Below are 16,342 nucleotides of genomic sequence, written 5' to 3'. Positions count from 1 at the left end.
CCTGGCACTGATTGGCCAGGCTGCGCAAGGGGTCGGGGAGGGGGGTCTGCGCGGCACGGCGGGTAGCGGTGGATCGGCGGCGAGCGGCGGCGATCGGAAGTTACACGCAGCTAGCACTTTACACGAAAAAAAAATTATGCAAATCAGCCCAGCGGGGCCTGAGAAATCCTCCTGCGCGACATACCCCGAGCTCAGCTTGGGATTATCGCTCAGGAGGTTAAACAAACATTCTTGAATGATGCACCTGTCAGCAGTAAAGATGTCACCACGGGTGATACTTTTCAGAATGTAAATTGGGGTGAGGAAAGATTATTACAATGGGCAAAAACTGAATAAATAATTTGCAAATGAATATTGTAAAAAAAAAAAAAAAACCTAAGCAATGTTATTACGTTATTTTCACTACAGGTCCTCTTTAAAATAATAATCTTCAGGACGCATTGTAAAGCTGCGCCCAAACTGCGGCCTTATATCTGAGCGGAGCTGAAGTCATCGGAGGACGCGAGTGTGTGTTTGTTTTAATTCCGGGAAACACATTTACAAACTGATTTAAATCAAAACTGACATCGTCCTTGGCAACCAATCAGGTACAATAATTTATTAACAGATTTTTCCTTTGGCTTTTGTGTGAGTTTATGCAGAGCGGGACCGGTTCCGCCATATCTGTTGCCCTTGGCAAGACGCTCATTGTCAAGCTCCGCTTCAACAAATACTGATGTCGTGTACCTTGCCATTAAGATAAGGATCTCAGTCTAAAGTGTGTTTCAACATATACTTCTACATGTTCAATTAATTAAGGGCAGGGATAAACATCTTCAGCAGTGGTTTTTGGACTCTTGCACGCTTAATGCATGTTAGCAGAACATCACACGGTTCTCGTTTGCTGAATGTAACCTCGCAAATCCAAAGTATTGAGACAACAAACCAGTGTCGGCTCTACTTTGCGGCACTGCCCCCTCCCCTCTAGGAATCACTGTGCCCCTCTAAAGACACCCCCCCCCCCCCCCAGTAACATACTATTAACTGTTTCCAGGCTCCAGCAGCTTAACTGAACAGGATAGGATCTGTAAAAAAAAACTCTCCATGTCAGCCTGAGTCTATATAGATGTTAAGTAAGCCAAGGATCTTATCTATTTACCATAAATACCTCACAATCCTTGCAAGATCCCTTGTAATTAATGTATCTCAATGACTCTTATGTTTGCAAAAAAATCTCTCTACGGGCTGGTGCACACCAGAGTGCGCGGTTCTGGAGCGTTTTTTAAAACGCTTGCAGGGGGAAAACCGCTTGGCTAATGAAAGTGAATGGGATGGTGCACACCAGAGCGGTTCGTTTTTTCCACAAACGCAAACTCGGGGGCTGCAGCATTTTTCTGAGGCGTTTCTGCCTCAATGTTAAAGTATAGGAAATTGGAAAACCGCTCTGAAAAATGCTAGATCAGAGCGGTTTGCCAGGCGTTTTTGTTACAGAAGCTGTTCAGTAACAGCTTTACTGTAACAATATTTGTAATCTGCTACACAAAAAAGCTCCAAAAAACGCTAGGCATGTTTTGAAAACGCTCTGAAATCTGCTTCAAAAACCTCTAGCGTTTTGCAGATCTGCTAGAGGTTTTTGGTGTGCACTGGGCCTACCTCCTTCTCATTCTATGTTCTAACATTGTCAGTCAACAGGAATAGCGAATGAAGAATGCTTACGAGCTGAAAGCTTACTGTTTTTCTTTTAAATTAGCCAATAAATGGTATTATTCTGATTCAAAACTTCCTGTGTTTTCCTCCTGCCTCTTCCCCCTGCCCTTGCTTGTAGAGTCGTCAGACACAGGGTGGGGGCTGGAATGATTTGTCTTTGATCTGTCCACACAGGAGCAGAAAAATAAACAATGCTACCTAATCTGTTGGGCTGGACGGATCAGCTAGCTGCAATCCCCGCTGCTCTCCGCCACTCCTGTGGCCTGCTAGGGCTCACTTTCCTTTCTGTGTCCCCTGGGGCCACGACACTAGAAGAGCTGCTCTGTAAACAGAACAGCGTGCAGAGAGGTGGGGGAGTGGCCAGGGAGAGACAGAGCTGCCCAATGACAGCCGGGGAAAGCCTAAAATAACAGTGGACGTTTGAGCAGGGTATACCTCTCCTCCCTTCCCCCTCGAGATTGGCGACAATCGCATGTCGGGAATTTGGGGGGGGTTGACAGTGCGGCGGTCGGGGGACAGAGAGTGGCGTCGGGGGGATACAGAGGTATGTCATGGAGCATGCCTCTGTGTTCCATCTGCCCCCATGGCACCGCCTCGGGTACACTAAACCTTCAGCAAGCAAGAAAATACGCAAAATTATTTTGACAGGACTTTTTCACCTACTTTTTGATTCTTTGTTAGTTGCAAATTCTTTAAAAGTTATTTTAAAAAGAAAATGAAACATTTTCTCCTAGGACAGTGCTTCTCAAACCTTTTTAGGTTTTCCTGCCCTCCTGTGCAAGAGTTCAGGTCCTCTTTAAATTGATACAAAAAGTGCTTAGGGCTCTTTCACACTAGAGCCCTTTTTCGGCATTTCAACGCAAAGTCGAAACTTTGCGTTAACCAAGGTAAAATGACAGTCCATAGACTTTCATTTTACCTTTCACACCCGACGCTGCGTTTTGATGCGTTGCGGTATGACGCACCCGGGAGCTTTTTATCATTGGGAATCTGCTTTTTCCCGTCGGGTTAATTAATTACTACCGCCGCAACATCCCGACGACACGCCGCAGCCTATTGAACGCGTGCAGGAAACGGCTCCTGCACGCTTTGTCTAACGTGAAAGAGCCCTTAGCGATCGCAATTGCGTTTTGCGACTTCAAGCGTGCCCCAGCCTTTAGTGTCAGAAACATTAGCATGTCATTAACCCTCGCTAGTCACTACAGAGCGAGACTCCTGCTCGAGGGTCTGGTGAGTGGGAATCTGGCCAAGAATGACTATCTTGCTTTACGCAGTCGGTGGACCCCGCCGTTACTGCCCATTTCACCTGCATGCCGTGTTACACCTGTCTGTGTTTTCTGTGCCGCGGGCGTCTTACCTTCTCATCATCCTTCTTCACTGACTTCAGGTTGGCACGTAAATCTACGGAGACCTTATGCGTGGATCCCAGCAGGGCTTTCAGCATGGCGTCTGCGGATATGCGCACTCTGCGCAGGTTGGGGCGCTTGAATTTTCCTTTCAGGTCGAAAATCTTCTGGTTTAAGCCGTCAATCTATGAGACAAGGAAAGTCATTATTATTTCCTAATGGTTGCTGTTAGCATGCTATACAATATTGTGCATACTATACAATAGCTTATACAGTAGATACAGGAGGTAGCAGAGACGGGCGCACACTGCAGCTAGTTTACTGTCAGTACAGACACAGAGTAACAGCTTATACTGTACATATTGGAAGCAGCAGAGATCAGCACACACTGCAGCTAGTTTACTATCAGTACAAGCACAGAGTAACAGCTTATACTGTACATACCGGAGGCAGCAGAGATCAGCATACACTGCAGCTAGTTTACTGTCAGTTCAGACACAGAGTAACAGCTTATACTGTACATACTGGAAGCAGCAGAGATCAGCACACAGTGCAGCTAGTTTACTACCAGTACAGGTACAGAGTAACAGCTTATACTATACAAAATGGCAGTAGCAGAGATCAGTACACACTACAGCTAGTTTACGATCAGTACAGACACAGAGTAACAGCTTATACTATACAAACTGGCGGTAGCAGAGATCAGTACACACTGCAGCTAGTTTACTATCAGTACAGACACAGAGTAACAGCTTGTACTATACATAATATCTGGAGTAGCAGGGATCAGCACATGCTGCAGCTAGTTTACTATCAGTATAAGCAAAGAGTAACAGCTTATACTGTACATACTGGGGGTAGCAGCGATCCGCACACACTGCAGCTAGTTTACTATCAGAACAGGCACAGAGTAACAGCTCATACTGTACATACTGAAAGTTGAAGAAATTAGCACACACTGCAGCTAGATTACTATCAGTATAGGCATAGAGCAACAGCAGAGATCTCGTTTGTACAGGTGTCCCATGATGTCAGTGGCCTCCCCTTTTGTGACTGACCAGGCTGTAAAATCCTTGGTCAGCGCTACTGTTGCTCCTGCATTGAAATGCATTCTGCTTATTCCCCCCCCCCCCCCCCCCCTCCCATTCAATGGAACAGGCTGGCCTGTAAATAGCCCAGTCTACACAATGGTTGTGCCTAAAATGTCACCCAAAATGATCAGATACAATTATTTCAGTCAATGAACATTCTAGGTATATATGCACTGCAGCTTGTATGTAATAAACTATACTGCATCATTCATTAGGCCTCCGCTTTAGGAGATTTTAAGCACCCTTAAGTATAAGTATTCTTTAAAACTACTAGAGGCGTTGCTAATAAAAGGCTTCAGAGACAGGTTTCCTTTAATACAGATAAAATATGCATTATTGCAGTCTTACGTCCAAGGAGTTCTTTTTGACTTTCGTCTCAATGTCATAGCGTTCCTCATCCACAGCATCGATCTGTTTGTGAAGTTTTACACACAATTCCTGGAAAAAGAGAAAAGGGAAAACTGGTGAGCCAAATCAAACTGCATACGAGTATTAAGCCTGAGTACATTATGGAGGCTCCCATTACTGACCCACTTCTAAACTATGTGACAACCCTGGCTGTTACCCTGATTAGTTAAACCCAAAATTGAAGTTGTTAAATTCGGAAAGCACCCAGGTTGTTTAGTGTAAGGAATAAGTACTAATTTTGGTACTGCATCCCTAATTATAAAATGCGTTTTGCAGCTGTGTTTGTCAGCTATCCACACTGATACAACACCTCCTGCGTTGACAGACTTCCTGTTCAGAATGTCAGATCTTAAATTCCCACTTCCTGTTAACTGCAAGTCTGCTGTAGACTGTGCCAGCATAGTGACAGTCTGACACAAGCTCCGCCCATCTCTTATGCATAAATCTGAATATAGATGAGGTAGGAGGTAAACCCTGCAGCTAAAGAAACAAATGTGCAAAGTATTTGCATGCTCCGCCCCCAGGGCCTGTTCTAGACTTTTTGCTGCCTGAGGCAAACTTGTGAGGATGTGCCCCCTCCTCAGTTAGGACAACAGTGCAACCTCCTCCCTTCTGCTGTGCAAGTCAAATGAAACACTGCTGCTCTCCTGCCTCCCCCCTCCTCACTCACTGCCAGACTCCTCACATAGCACAACAAGCTGCTTTTTCCCAATGATGACTTCTTCACCTCGCTCTCCTCTCGCTTCTCCTCCTACTCTGACTGCATGCTGACTGACTGACTGCATGCTGATACAAAAATGCTGCAATCTCCGCACCTAATGCAAATGTTTCACCTTGCTTCATGAGAGAATCACCCCTGTCCTCCCCTGTTACTACTTTTGTCACCGCCCTCTGCCACTACCTTTAGTCAAGTTTTCTGTAATGCCAACCTATATTGCTCTTGTAAATTTGGGGGTCACATGGTCACTCCTGAGTCCTGACTGACCCACCCACCTGCTAAATCCACAGAGGGCAGGAAGCAAGCTGCATTAGAGTGGCAAGCACATTCCACCATTTTCCTTCTTTACACTGTTTACATTCACCTATTGGCTCGTTCAGTTTTCAGTTAGCGTTATGCTTTACCAATTATAAAACGAAAATGTGGGTAATAAAGTGCAAGTCACTGTAATCAAGCAACTGCTAATCCTTTAAACTTCATTTTTTATTGCCAAATAAAGTATAAGTGATAGATACAGCTCATGGTAAAAGGTACCAATATAAGACACTGTATAAACTTATAACATTGTACACAGCACACAATGAGCTAATGATCATGTTGTGTTTAGACACCGCCAGCGTGATATGTATATCATGTGATAATTATACAGATTCTCGTTATGATGCAGATTAGCTCTTCAGACGCTTTACAAACTCGTCTCGAGTCGCTTCCAAACTCTGGCGGAATATTTCCAGCATCATAAAGCTTCCATTGCAAAACCCAATAAAGTCAAGCACTGAAATTAAAGTTTCGCGTCTATCATGCAAGGTGGTGCATGAAAGACTGGCCCAGCTGCTAGGATAAAGGCAGATGTTTACCTTTTAAAGGGGAACTGAAGTAAGAGGTATACAGAGGCTGCCATATTTATTTCATTTTATTCAATACCAGTTGCCTGGCAGCCCTGCTGGTCTATTTCTTTGCAGTAGTATCTGAATAACACCAGAAACAAGCATGCAGCTAGTCTTGTCAGATCTGACTTTAACCCCCTTGGCGGTATGAAAAATACCGCCAGGGGGCAGCGCAGCAGTTTTTTTTTAATTATTTTTTTTTTAAATCATGTAGCGAGCCGAGGGCTCGCTACATGATAGTCGCTGCTCAGCGGCATCCCCCCAGCCCCGCCGATCGCCTCCGGCGATAGGCGATCAGGAAATCCCGTTCAAAGAACGGGATTTCCTGGAGGGTTTCCCCCGTCGCCATGGCGATGGGGCGGAATGACGTCACCGACGTCAGCGACGTCGGGACGTCATTGGGAGACCCGATCCACCCCTCGGCGCTGCCTGGCACTGATTGGCCAGGCAGCGCTCGGGGTCTGGGGGGGGGGGGCCGCGCGCCGCACCGGATAGCGGCGATCGGGCGCGCGGCGGCGATCGGGGTGCTGGCGCAGCTAGCAAAGTGCTAGCTGCGTCCAGCAAAAAAAAAATTAAGTAAATCGGCCCAGCAGGGCCTGAGCGGCACCCTCCGGCGGCTTACCCCGTGTCACACACGGGGTTACCGCTAAGGAGGTTAAAGTCTGAAACACTTGATCTGCTGCATGCTTGTTCAGGGGCTATGGCTAATAGTATTAGAGGCAGAGGATCAGCAGGGCTGCCAGGCAACTGGTATTGCTTAAAAGGAAATAAACATGGCAGCCTCCATATACCTCTCTTCAGTTCCCCTTTAAGGTTCCCATTACGATCAAATTGTGCAGAACACCATGTAGTATGTAGAGAAAATCGCTCTGAAATGATTCTATGGTCGATTGGAATACAGAATATTGTAGATTGGAATGTTGGATTTTATACTGGGAGTTGATCCCAATGCTATGCAAATTTGATGCGATTTTATCTAGCTTGGAAAGGGATCAAACTCTGCACTAGTTTTCTGGTATTCCTTCTCCAATGTTCACCCAAAAAGATGAATGGCAGCTTCAAGCGATGGGCTAGCCCACCCCTGGCACTAAGCATAAGCTAAATGAGGTGTCATCAGCAGCAGTGGGTGCCTGTGGGGGCGGGGAAGATGTTTTGTTTTTGATTTTTTTTATTACACATTGAGAAGAGATGGGAAGATCAGACTCTGCTGAGCTGTGGTACTGGTGACAAAGAGAAATACGTAAGTGGGAAGGTAGGCGGGGTCAGAAAAAGAAACACTGGCTGCCGCCCCGCTCCAGTTCCTCTCTGACTACTTTATGTGGATACTGATGGGATGGGGGAGGAGCCTGTGCAGCAACCAAAGACGCCGCTGTTGTCTCAACAAGTAAAGGAACACCCCTTTAGCGCTGGGGCGGATTGTCAGGGAAGGGAAGAATGAATGATATTAGTTACCTGTAACTGCTGTAGATTCAGCCCGCCGCACTGCAGGGGAGGGACCTTCTCGGACAGATTTCTGGCTTTCTCTTCTTCCGTTTCCTTTTTCTCTCTTTCCAGATCATCTGTGGCCTTCTGAAGCATAAGTGTCTGCCGAAATACAGAGAATAACGCATGAAATACACGAGTCTCAGAACCAGTCACTAATATCCATTACTAGGCAGGGCCGGATATCTGAAAAGGCCCCAGAGGCCCGGGCCTTGGGCGGCTGCAACCCAAGGGGGCACCTGGACATGGAAAAGAGGTTCACACATATGAAAGAGGAGGCTGCAAATGGGGAGGAACACATGAAAAAGGGAAGCTAATGTCCATGCGAGCTGTTCAAGAAAGAGAGGGGCTGCTGGACATGGATGATACACATAGAGGCGGCTACAAATGGAATGGGAGGGGGGTACACATGGGGTGGGAGGGGAAAGGGCTGCTGTACATGGATGTTACACATGGAAGAGGGGGCTGCACATGGAATGGGAGGGGCTGCTGTACATGTCTGTTACACATAGAGGGGGCTGCACATGGAATGGGAGGGGGCTGCTGTACATGGATGACACACATGGAAGAGGATGCTACACATGGAATGGGAGGGGCTGCTGTACATGTCTGTTACACATAGAGGGGGCTGCACATGGAATGGGAGGGGCTGCTGTACATGGATGATACACATAGAAGAGGGGGCTGCACATGGAATGGGAGGGGCTGCTGTACATGGATGACACACATGGAAGAGGGGGCTGCACATGGAATGGGAGGGGCTGCTGTACATGTCTGTTACACATAGAGGGGGCTGCACATGGAATGGGAGGGGCTGCTGTACATGTCTGTTACACATAGAAGGGGCTGCACATAGACTGGGACGGGCTGCTGTACATGGCTGTTACACATAGAGGGGGCTGCACATAGACTGGGAGGGGCTGCTGTACATGGCTGTTACACATAGAGTGGGCTGCACATGGAATGGGAGGGGGCTGCTGTACATGTCTGTTACACATAGAGGGGGCTGCACATAGACTGGGAGGGGCTGCTGTACATGGCTGTTACCCATAGAGGGGGCTGCACATGGAATGGGAGGGGGCTGCTGTACATGTCTGTTACATATAGAGGGGGCTGCACATAGACTGGGAGGGGCTGCTGTACATGGCTGTTACACATAGAGGGGGCTGCACATAGACTGGGAGGGGCTGCTGTACATGGCTGTTACACATAGAGGGGGCTGCACATAGATTGGGATGGGCTGCTGTACATGGCTCTTACACATAGAGGGGGCTGCACATATACTGGGAGGGGCTGCTGTACATGGATGTTACACATAGAGGGGGCTGCACATAGACGGGGAGGGGCTGCTGTACATGGATGATACACATAGAGGGGGCTGCACATAGACTGGGAGGGGCTGCTGTACATGGCTGTTACACATAGAGGGGGCTGCACATAGACTGGGAGGGGCTGCTGTACATGGATGTTACACATAGAGGGGGCTGCACATAGACGGGGAGGGGCTGCTGTACATGGATGTTACACATAGAGGGGGCTGCACATAGACTGGGAGGGGCTGCTGTACATGGATGTTACACATAGAGGGGGCTGCACATAGATGGGGAGGGGCTGCTGTACATGGATGATACACATAGAGGGGGCTGCACATAGACTGGGAGGGGCTGCAGTACATGGATGTTACACATACAGGGGGCTGCACATAGACTGGGAGGGGCTGCTGTACATGGCTGTTACCAGGCGCGTCACTAGCACTATTTGTTGGTGGCACGTGCCCCCAATATGCCTCAGGGGTTCCACGGATCTCAGTTTGGGGAGTGCCCTACATGGGTGCCCCGAATCTTTTGTTAAACGTGGGTGGTGCTGACAGTCCTCTCCTGCACCGCCCCCTGCCCAATCACAAGCGCCGCTGTCGCTGAGCAGCACCTGGCAGGGGGCGTGCCGGTGTGGGATAGTGTGGACTGTGGAGGTAGCCGCAGGGGGCTGGAGCGAGCGAGCGAGCGTGGTAACTCCGCCCCCTGCACGCGCTTCATTTGGGCTCCCGGTTGGTGTCCGTCTGACAGCCTTAGTTTGTGGCTTTGTCCTCCTGTCTGGCATCCGCCGCCCCCGCGATTACATTTTAAAGGCAGGATGGCGGCCCTGTCACTCACTACCTAATCTGGGGGCACCTGTCACTCACTACTTAATGGGGGGGGGCGCCTATCACTCACTACCTAACGGGGGTCCCTGCTGTCACTCACTACTTAACTGGGGCTCCCTGCTGTCACTATCTAACTGGGGGTCCCTGCTGTCACTCACTTCCTAACTGGGGGTCCCTGCTGTCACTCACTATCTAACTGGGGGTCTCTACTGTCACTCACTACTTAACTGGGGGTCCCCGCTGTCACTATCTAACTGGGGGTCCCTGCTGTCACTCACTATCTAACTGGGGGTCCCTGCTGTCACTCACTACCTAACTGGGGGTCCCTGCTGTCACTCACTATCTAACTGGGGGTCCCTGCTGTCACTCCCTAACTGGGGGTCCCTGCTGTCACTCACTATCTAACTGGGGGTCCCTGTCACTCACTACCTAATTGGGGGTCCCTGCTGTCACTCACTACCTAACTGGGGGTCCCTGTTACTCACTACCTAACTGGGGGGCTCCTGTCACTAAATGAATGAATACATTTTTTCAGGAGTAGGATGGATGAAATTGTTTATCTTCACTGAGCTCGGTCTTCACCCCAGTGACTGCAGCTGTGTACAGGGATATTGTGGAGCAGTTTGAGCAGGAGATAATGGGGACATCATCATGCGAGGAGGAGGAGGTTGAGGTGCAGCGGTTTGTGGTTGGTGCTGATGAGGAGGGGCATGATGCAGGGGATGTTGGGGTAGAGGAGTTGTTCGAGGCGGGCTCACAGGATATGTTTGGGGTTGATGATGAGGACTTGCTGGATCCTTCCTATGTGCCACCAGTACCACCAGCTCGTCATCGGAGGAGGAGGCGTCTCTGACGCAGAGGCCCGGCAGCAGCAAGGCAGCCAGCACAGGGCGTGGAAGGCAGGAGCCACAGCCTGCTGCTTCAGCCGCTACCACCACCCGCAGCAAACCTCCAACTAAAACAAAAAAGGCACAATCCTCCAAGGGCACCCAAAAACCCCAGCCCTCAAGCTCAAAGAGCAGGTTGAAGTCCCCAGTCTAGCGGTACTTCACCAAGTGCCCAGTGGAAGTGACACGTGCAATTTGCAACAGTTGCGGTGTCAGTCTCAGCAGAGGTCGCGATCTGCTCAAGTTGGGTACCTCGTGCTTGCAGACCCACTTACAGAGCAGACGTTTTGAGGACTTTAGTGAGTTGGAAAAGCTGATGCAAAGGTGCAGACAGTGGTCAGAGCCAGACAGCCACTGCACAGATTTCTGCAGCAGCAGCATCTGACCCTCCTGCCTATCCAGCTGCAGCAAACTAACTCAAACTAAGTGGCATAACTATAGACCATGGGGTCCCCGCTCCTCCCCCCCCCCCCTTCTGCCGAGTAGCGCAGTGGAGCAGTTTAATATTTGCTTGCTCCAGTGCTGTGTCGGGTCTCCTCTGATGCTCTTGACAGCCAGACGCTCTATGCTGCATACCTCTGGCTCTGTATGCAGGTCATACAGTGGAAACTGTAAGTGAGGAAGCACAGAGCATGCAGCTGCTGGGAAAAACAAGAGACCTGACACATCACTGGAGCAGGTAAACACTACACTGCTCCGCTGCACTACTCTGCAAGAAGAGGAGAGGGTGGGGTGTGTGTGGGTTTTACCGGCCACACGAGGGGCTTTGGATCCCAGGATGGGGCCCCATGATAATTTTGCTGGGGGGGGGGGGGGTGTCCCATAGGTTGTTGCTGCACCCTGGCTCAAACTGACCAAAAACTCTGTAACTGGTGTGCTCCTTTGGGGAGACAGTGTACTGTCCTTTAACTGCTTGAAATAATGCCCATTTGAAGCTCTTGAGGGCCACATAAAATGGCAAAGAGGGACGCATTTGACCCGCAGGCCTTGAGTTTGACACCTGTGATCATCTAGAGGCTTTACTGTATTGAGGGAAGTATCTAACTTTTTGAATTTTTTTGATTCAGACGCATTTTAAATAGACATGATTCATATTATCAATGTTAACAGTAGGCCTGAACGATTTTAGGAAAAAATTGAATTGAGGCAGTTTCGATTTTCTTCAAATCAAGCTTTGTTCCCCCTCTGTCCCCCTGTCTCTCTTTGTGCACCATTTGTGTCTCTCTGTGTCCCCTTTGTGTCTCTCTTTGTGCCCCTTTTGTCACTCTGTGTGTCCCCTTTGTATCTCTCTCTGTGCTCCCTTTTGACTCGCTGTGCCCCCTCTGGGTCTCTCTCTTGCCTCCTTTGTGTCTCTTTGTGCCTCCTCTGTCCCCCAAGCTGCGGCAGTACTGGACATACCTTCCAGCACGAGTCCAGGGATGCCCGTCTAAAGACTTCGCCTCCTGCAGGCTCTAATGCACAGTGTACTTCCTGTATGTCATGTGACATACAGGAACCAGGAAGTGCCGTGCACAAGAGGCGATAGAGGAAGGACAGTATTACCAACGCTGACGACGCTGCATGCCACACTCGCCGGGACTTGGGGGAAGTTTGAAGCCACTTCTTCAAACTTCCCTCATGCGAAAATGACGTCATTGCGGAAATCGCTGCTTTGGCGATTCTGAAATCGTGATCTTGGTGATCGCGATTTTGGTTTAAATTCGATTTATCGTTCAGGCCTAGTTGACAGGAAGGAAAACTAGTAATGATGACAGAAAGGACAAGTGTGGTTTGAATTAAAAGACTACAACTTTTGCAAACAAATTCTTGTGGTATGTGTGACAAGGTGGGTGTCATGGGTGTTTCTTAAAAGTGTTTCTTTCTCATTTCAACAAGTTGAGAGATTTGGGTGTATTGAGAGAACACCTGATGAAATATGGAGAGGGGGGGCACTAGGATTGCCCAGAAATTTCTGATGGAGCCTCTGGTGGTAGCGGTCTGAATAGGGGTCAGGAATGCACAATAAAACGCATATGAATGCACTGCATGTGGATCCTGCATGCCATCAGGCCCTGAGATAGGAGTCTGCTTCTGGCGATCGCTGGACAGAGAGATAAGCCTGGATCTGCCATAGAAGATACTCCACCAGGCCGCCACCTCCCTCACTGACTTGTCACCAGAACAGACACCTTATCACAGAGGGTGTGCCCTGTCTCCGCGCCAACAGGCTCGTGTCCTAACAAACGCGGGCAGAACTGAGGATCAGTGCTGCGTCGCTGAGACTGGCATTCCCCAACACAGCTGCATCTTCTAGCCATTAAACTAATGGACGTGTTTAAACATAGGAGTATATCATTATGCCTAATCTTCATAAAATGCACATAAAACCCCGCTCTGTTTTATTGCAGTGTCTTGCTGGCACATTGTACATTGCATTCCTCCAAAGAGGATCTAAAGTGATTTTCCACAGAAAAGTGAAGAAATGTCTATTACTGGCCAACATTTCCAAAAATACAATTTCTAAATGCAGAATCTATGATCACAAACGCTGGCACATGTACTGCCACACAGGACTGTATTTCTACAAAGGCAGAAAAGGCCTGCACCTAGGGTGGCTGGCTGCTGACCCAGGAGGCAAACTGAACATAGAAGAAGAATCTGCAAGGGCTGCATATGGAATAAGAGGGGGTTGCTGTATATGCATGTTACACATGGAAGAGGGGGCTGCACATGGAATGAGAGGGGCTGCTGTACATGGATGTTACACATGGAAGAGGGGGCTGCACATGGAATGAGAGGGGCTGCTGTACATGGATGTTACACATGGAAGAGGGGGCTGCACATGGAATGGGAAGGGGGCTGCTGCACATGGAATAGGAGGGGCTGCAGTACATGGATGTTAGCCATGGAAGAGGGGGCTGCACATGGAATGGGAGGGGTGCTGCTTTACATTCATGTTACACATGGAAGAGAAGGCTGCACATGGAATGGGAAGGGGGCTGCTGCACATGGAATAGGAGGGGCTGCTGTACATGGGTGTTACACATGGAAGAGGGGGCTGCACATGGAATGGGAGGGGGCTGCTGTACATGGATGTTACACATGGAAGAGGGGGCTGCACATGGAATGGGAGGGGGGCTGCTGTACATGGATGTCACACATGGAAGAGGGGGCTGCACATGGAATGGGAGGGGGGCTGCTGTACATGGATGTCACACATGGAAGAGGGGGCTGCACATGGAACGGGAGGGGGGCTGCTGTACATGGATGTCACACATGGAAGAGGGGGCTGCACATGGAATGGGAGGGGCTGCTGTACATTTATGATACACATGGAAGAGGGGGCTGCACATGGAATGGGAGGGGCTGCTGTACATGGATGTTACACATGGAAGAGGGGGCTGCACATGGAATGGGAGGGGTGCTGCTTTACATGCATGTTACACATGGAAGAGGGGGTGGCTCACGGAATGGAAGGGGCTGCTGTACATGGATGATACACATAGGGCATGGTGGCATAGTGGTTAGCTCTCTCGCCTTGCAGCGCTGGGTCCCTGGTTCGAATCCCAGCCAGGTCAACATCTGCAAGGAGTTTGTATGTTCTCCCCGTGTCTGTGGGGGTTTCCTCCGGGCACTCTGGTTTCCTCCCGCATCCCAAAAACATACAGATAAGCTAATTGGCTTCCCCCCTAAAATTGGCCCTAGACTACAATACATACACTACATGATACATACATAGACATAGGATTGTGGTAGGGATTAGATTGTGAGCTCCTCTGAGGGACAGTTAGTGACTAGACTATATACTCTGTACAGCGCTGCGGAAGATGTCAGCGCTATATGAATACTAAATAATAATAATAATAATAATAATAGAAGAATGGGCTGTACATGGAATGGTAGGGGCTGCTTTACATGGATGTTAGACATGGAAGAGGGGGGCTGCACATGGAATGGGAAGGGGGCTGCTGTACATGGAATGGGAGGGGGTTGCTGTATATGCATGTTAAACATGGAAGAGGGGACTGCACATGGAATGGAAGGGGGTGCTATACATGGATGTTAGAGATGGAAGAGGGGGCTGCACATGGAATGGGAGGGGGGCTGCTGTACATGGATGATATACATGGAAGGAGGGCTGCACATGGAATGGGAGGGGGCTGCTGTACATGGATGTAACATATGGAAGAGGGGGCTGCACATGGAATGGGAGAGGGGCTGCTGTACATGGATGATATACATGGAAGGAGGGCTGCACATGTTATGGGAGGGGGGCTGCTGTACATGGGTGTATGTTATATATGGAGGAGGGAGCTGCACATGGAATGGGAAAGGGGACTGCTGTACATGGATGATATACATGGAAGGAGGGCTGCACATGGAATGGGAGGGGGTTGCTGTATATGGATGTTACACATGGAAGAGGGAGATGCACATGGAATGGGGGGGCTGCTTTACTTGGATGTTACACATGGAAGAGGAGGGCTGCACATGGAATGGGAGAGGCTACTGTACATGGATGATATACATGGAAGGAGGGCTGCACATGGAATGGGAGGGGGGCTGCTGTACATGGATGTAACATATGGAAGAGGGGGCTGCACATGGAATGGGAGAGGGGCTGCTGTACATGGATGATATACATGGAAGGAGGGCTGCACATGTTATGGGAGGGGGGCTGCTGTATATGGGTGTATGTTATATATGGAGGAGGGAGCTGCACATGGAATGGGAGGGGGGTTGCTGTACATGGATGATATACATGGAAGGAGGGCTGCACATGGAATGGGAGGGGGTTGCTGTATATGGATGTTACACATGGAAGAGGGGGCTGCACATGGAATGGGAGGGGGGCTGCTGTACATGGATGATATACATGTAAGGAGGGCTGCACATGTTATGGGAGGGGGGCTGCTGTACATGGGTGTATGTTATATATGGAAGAGGAAGCTGCACATGGAATGGGAGGGGGCTGCTGTACATGGATGATATACATGGAAGGAGGGCTGCACATGGAATGGGAGGGGGTTGCTGTACATGGATGATATACATGGAAGGAGGGCTGCACATGGAATGGGAGGGGGTTGCTGTATATGGATGTTACACATGGAAGAGGGGGCTGCACATGGAATGGGAGGGGGGCTGCTGTACATGGATGATATACATGTAAGGAGGGCTGCACATGTTATGGGAGGGGGGCTGCTGTACATGGGTGTATGTTATATATGGAAGAGGGAGCTGCACATGGAATGGGAAAGGGGCTGCTGTACATGGATGATATACATGGAAGGAGGGCTGCACATGTTATGGGAGGGGGGCTGCTGTACATGGGTGTATGTTATATATGGAAGAGGGAGCTGCACATGGAATGGGAGGGGGCTGCTGTACATGGATGATATACATGGAAGGAGGGCTGCACATGGAATGGGAGGGGGTTGCTGTATATGGATGTTACACATGGAAGAGGGGCCTGCCTAGGAGTGGAATAAGCATACATTTAGCCTTTCTGCATCCCATCTGCTGCCCATGAGTGCAATTCGGGTGCAATTTAAATACAGCCGAATAGCAGCAGTTATAACACCAGGTGGCGTTACCTGAACCGCTACACGTTACTCCATGGGAAGGTGGGGCGCTGCCCAACGCCAGCAACAAGTGCTAACAAGTGCCCAGCTGCAGATCAGGATCATCCACAAGGTAACCTAGGCAAGTGCCTGGGGC

At 49.4% G+C, this 16,342-nt stretch overlaps 2 protein-coding genes across 4 annotated transcripts in view; one reads left to right on the top strand and one right to left on the bottom strand.

Annotated features, from left to right (window-relative positions):
- Positions 1-16,342, top strand: part of LOC137564357 (damage-control phosphatase ARMT1-like) — a 98,624-nt gene that overhangs the window by 9,409 nt on the left and 72,873 nt on the right. The window contains exon 2 of the mRNA XM_068278136.1: positions 409-587. The gene's annotated coding sequence lies outside the window, so the exon portion shown is untranslated. The remainder of the gene's footprint in view (positions 1-408; positions 588-16,342) is intronic.
- LOC137564358 (troponin I, slow skeletal muscle-like) overlaps positions 1-16,342 on the bottom strand; it is an 80,263-nt gene that overhangs the window by 14,448 nt on the left and 49,473 nt on the right. For all 3 annotated transcript variants that reach the window (XM_068278137.1, XM_068278138.1, XM_068278139.1), the window contains exons 4-6: positions 7,589-7,720; positions 4,472-4,561; positions 3,044-3,217 (exon numbers count right to left, since the gene is read on the bottom strand). In XM_068278137.1, the coding sequence (XP_068134238.1) occupies positions 3,044-3,217; positions 4,472-4,561; positions 7,589-7,720 (396 nt within the window). The remainder of the gene's footprint in view (positions 1-3,043; positions 3,218-4,471; positions 4,562-7,588; positions 7,721-16,342) is intronic.

This window comes from Hyperolius riggenbachi, chromosome 3, assembly GCF_040937935.1.
Source record: "Hyperolius riggenbachi isolate aHypRig1 chromosome 3, aHypRig1.pri, whole genome shotgun sequence".
NCBI classification, from domain to species: domain Eukaryota; kingdom Metazoa; phylum Chordata; class Amphibia; order Anura; family Hyperoliidae; genus Hyperolius; species Hyperolius riggenbachi.
Note: the sequence above shows the minus strand (reverse complement) of the source record. Positions and strands in the feature narration are given on the sequence as shown.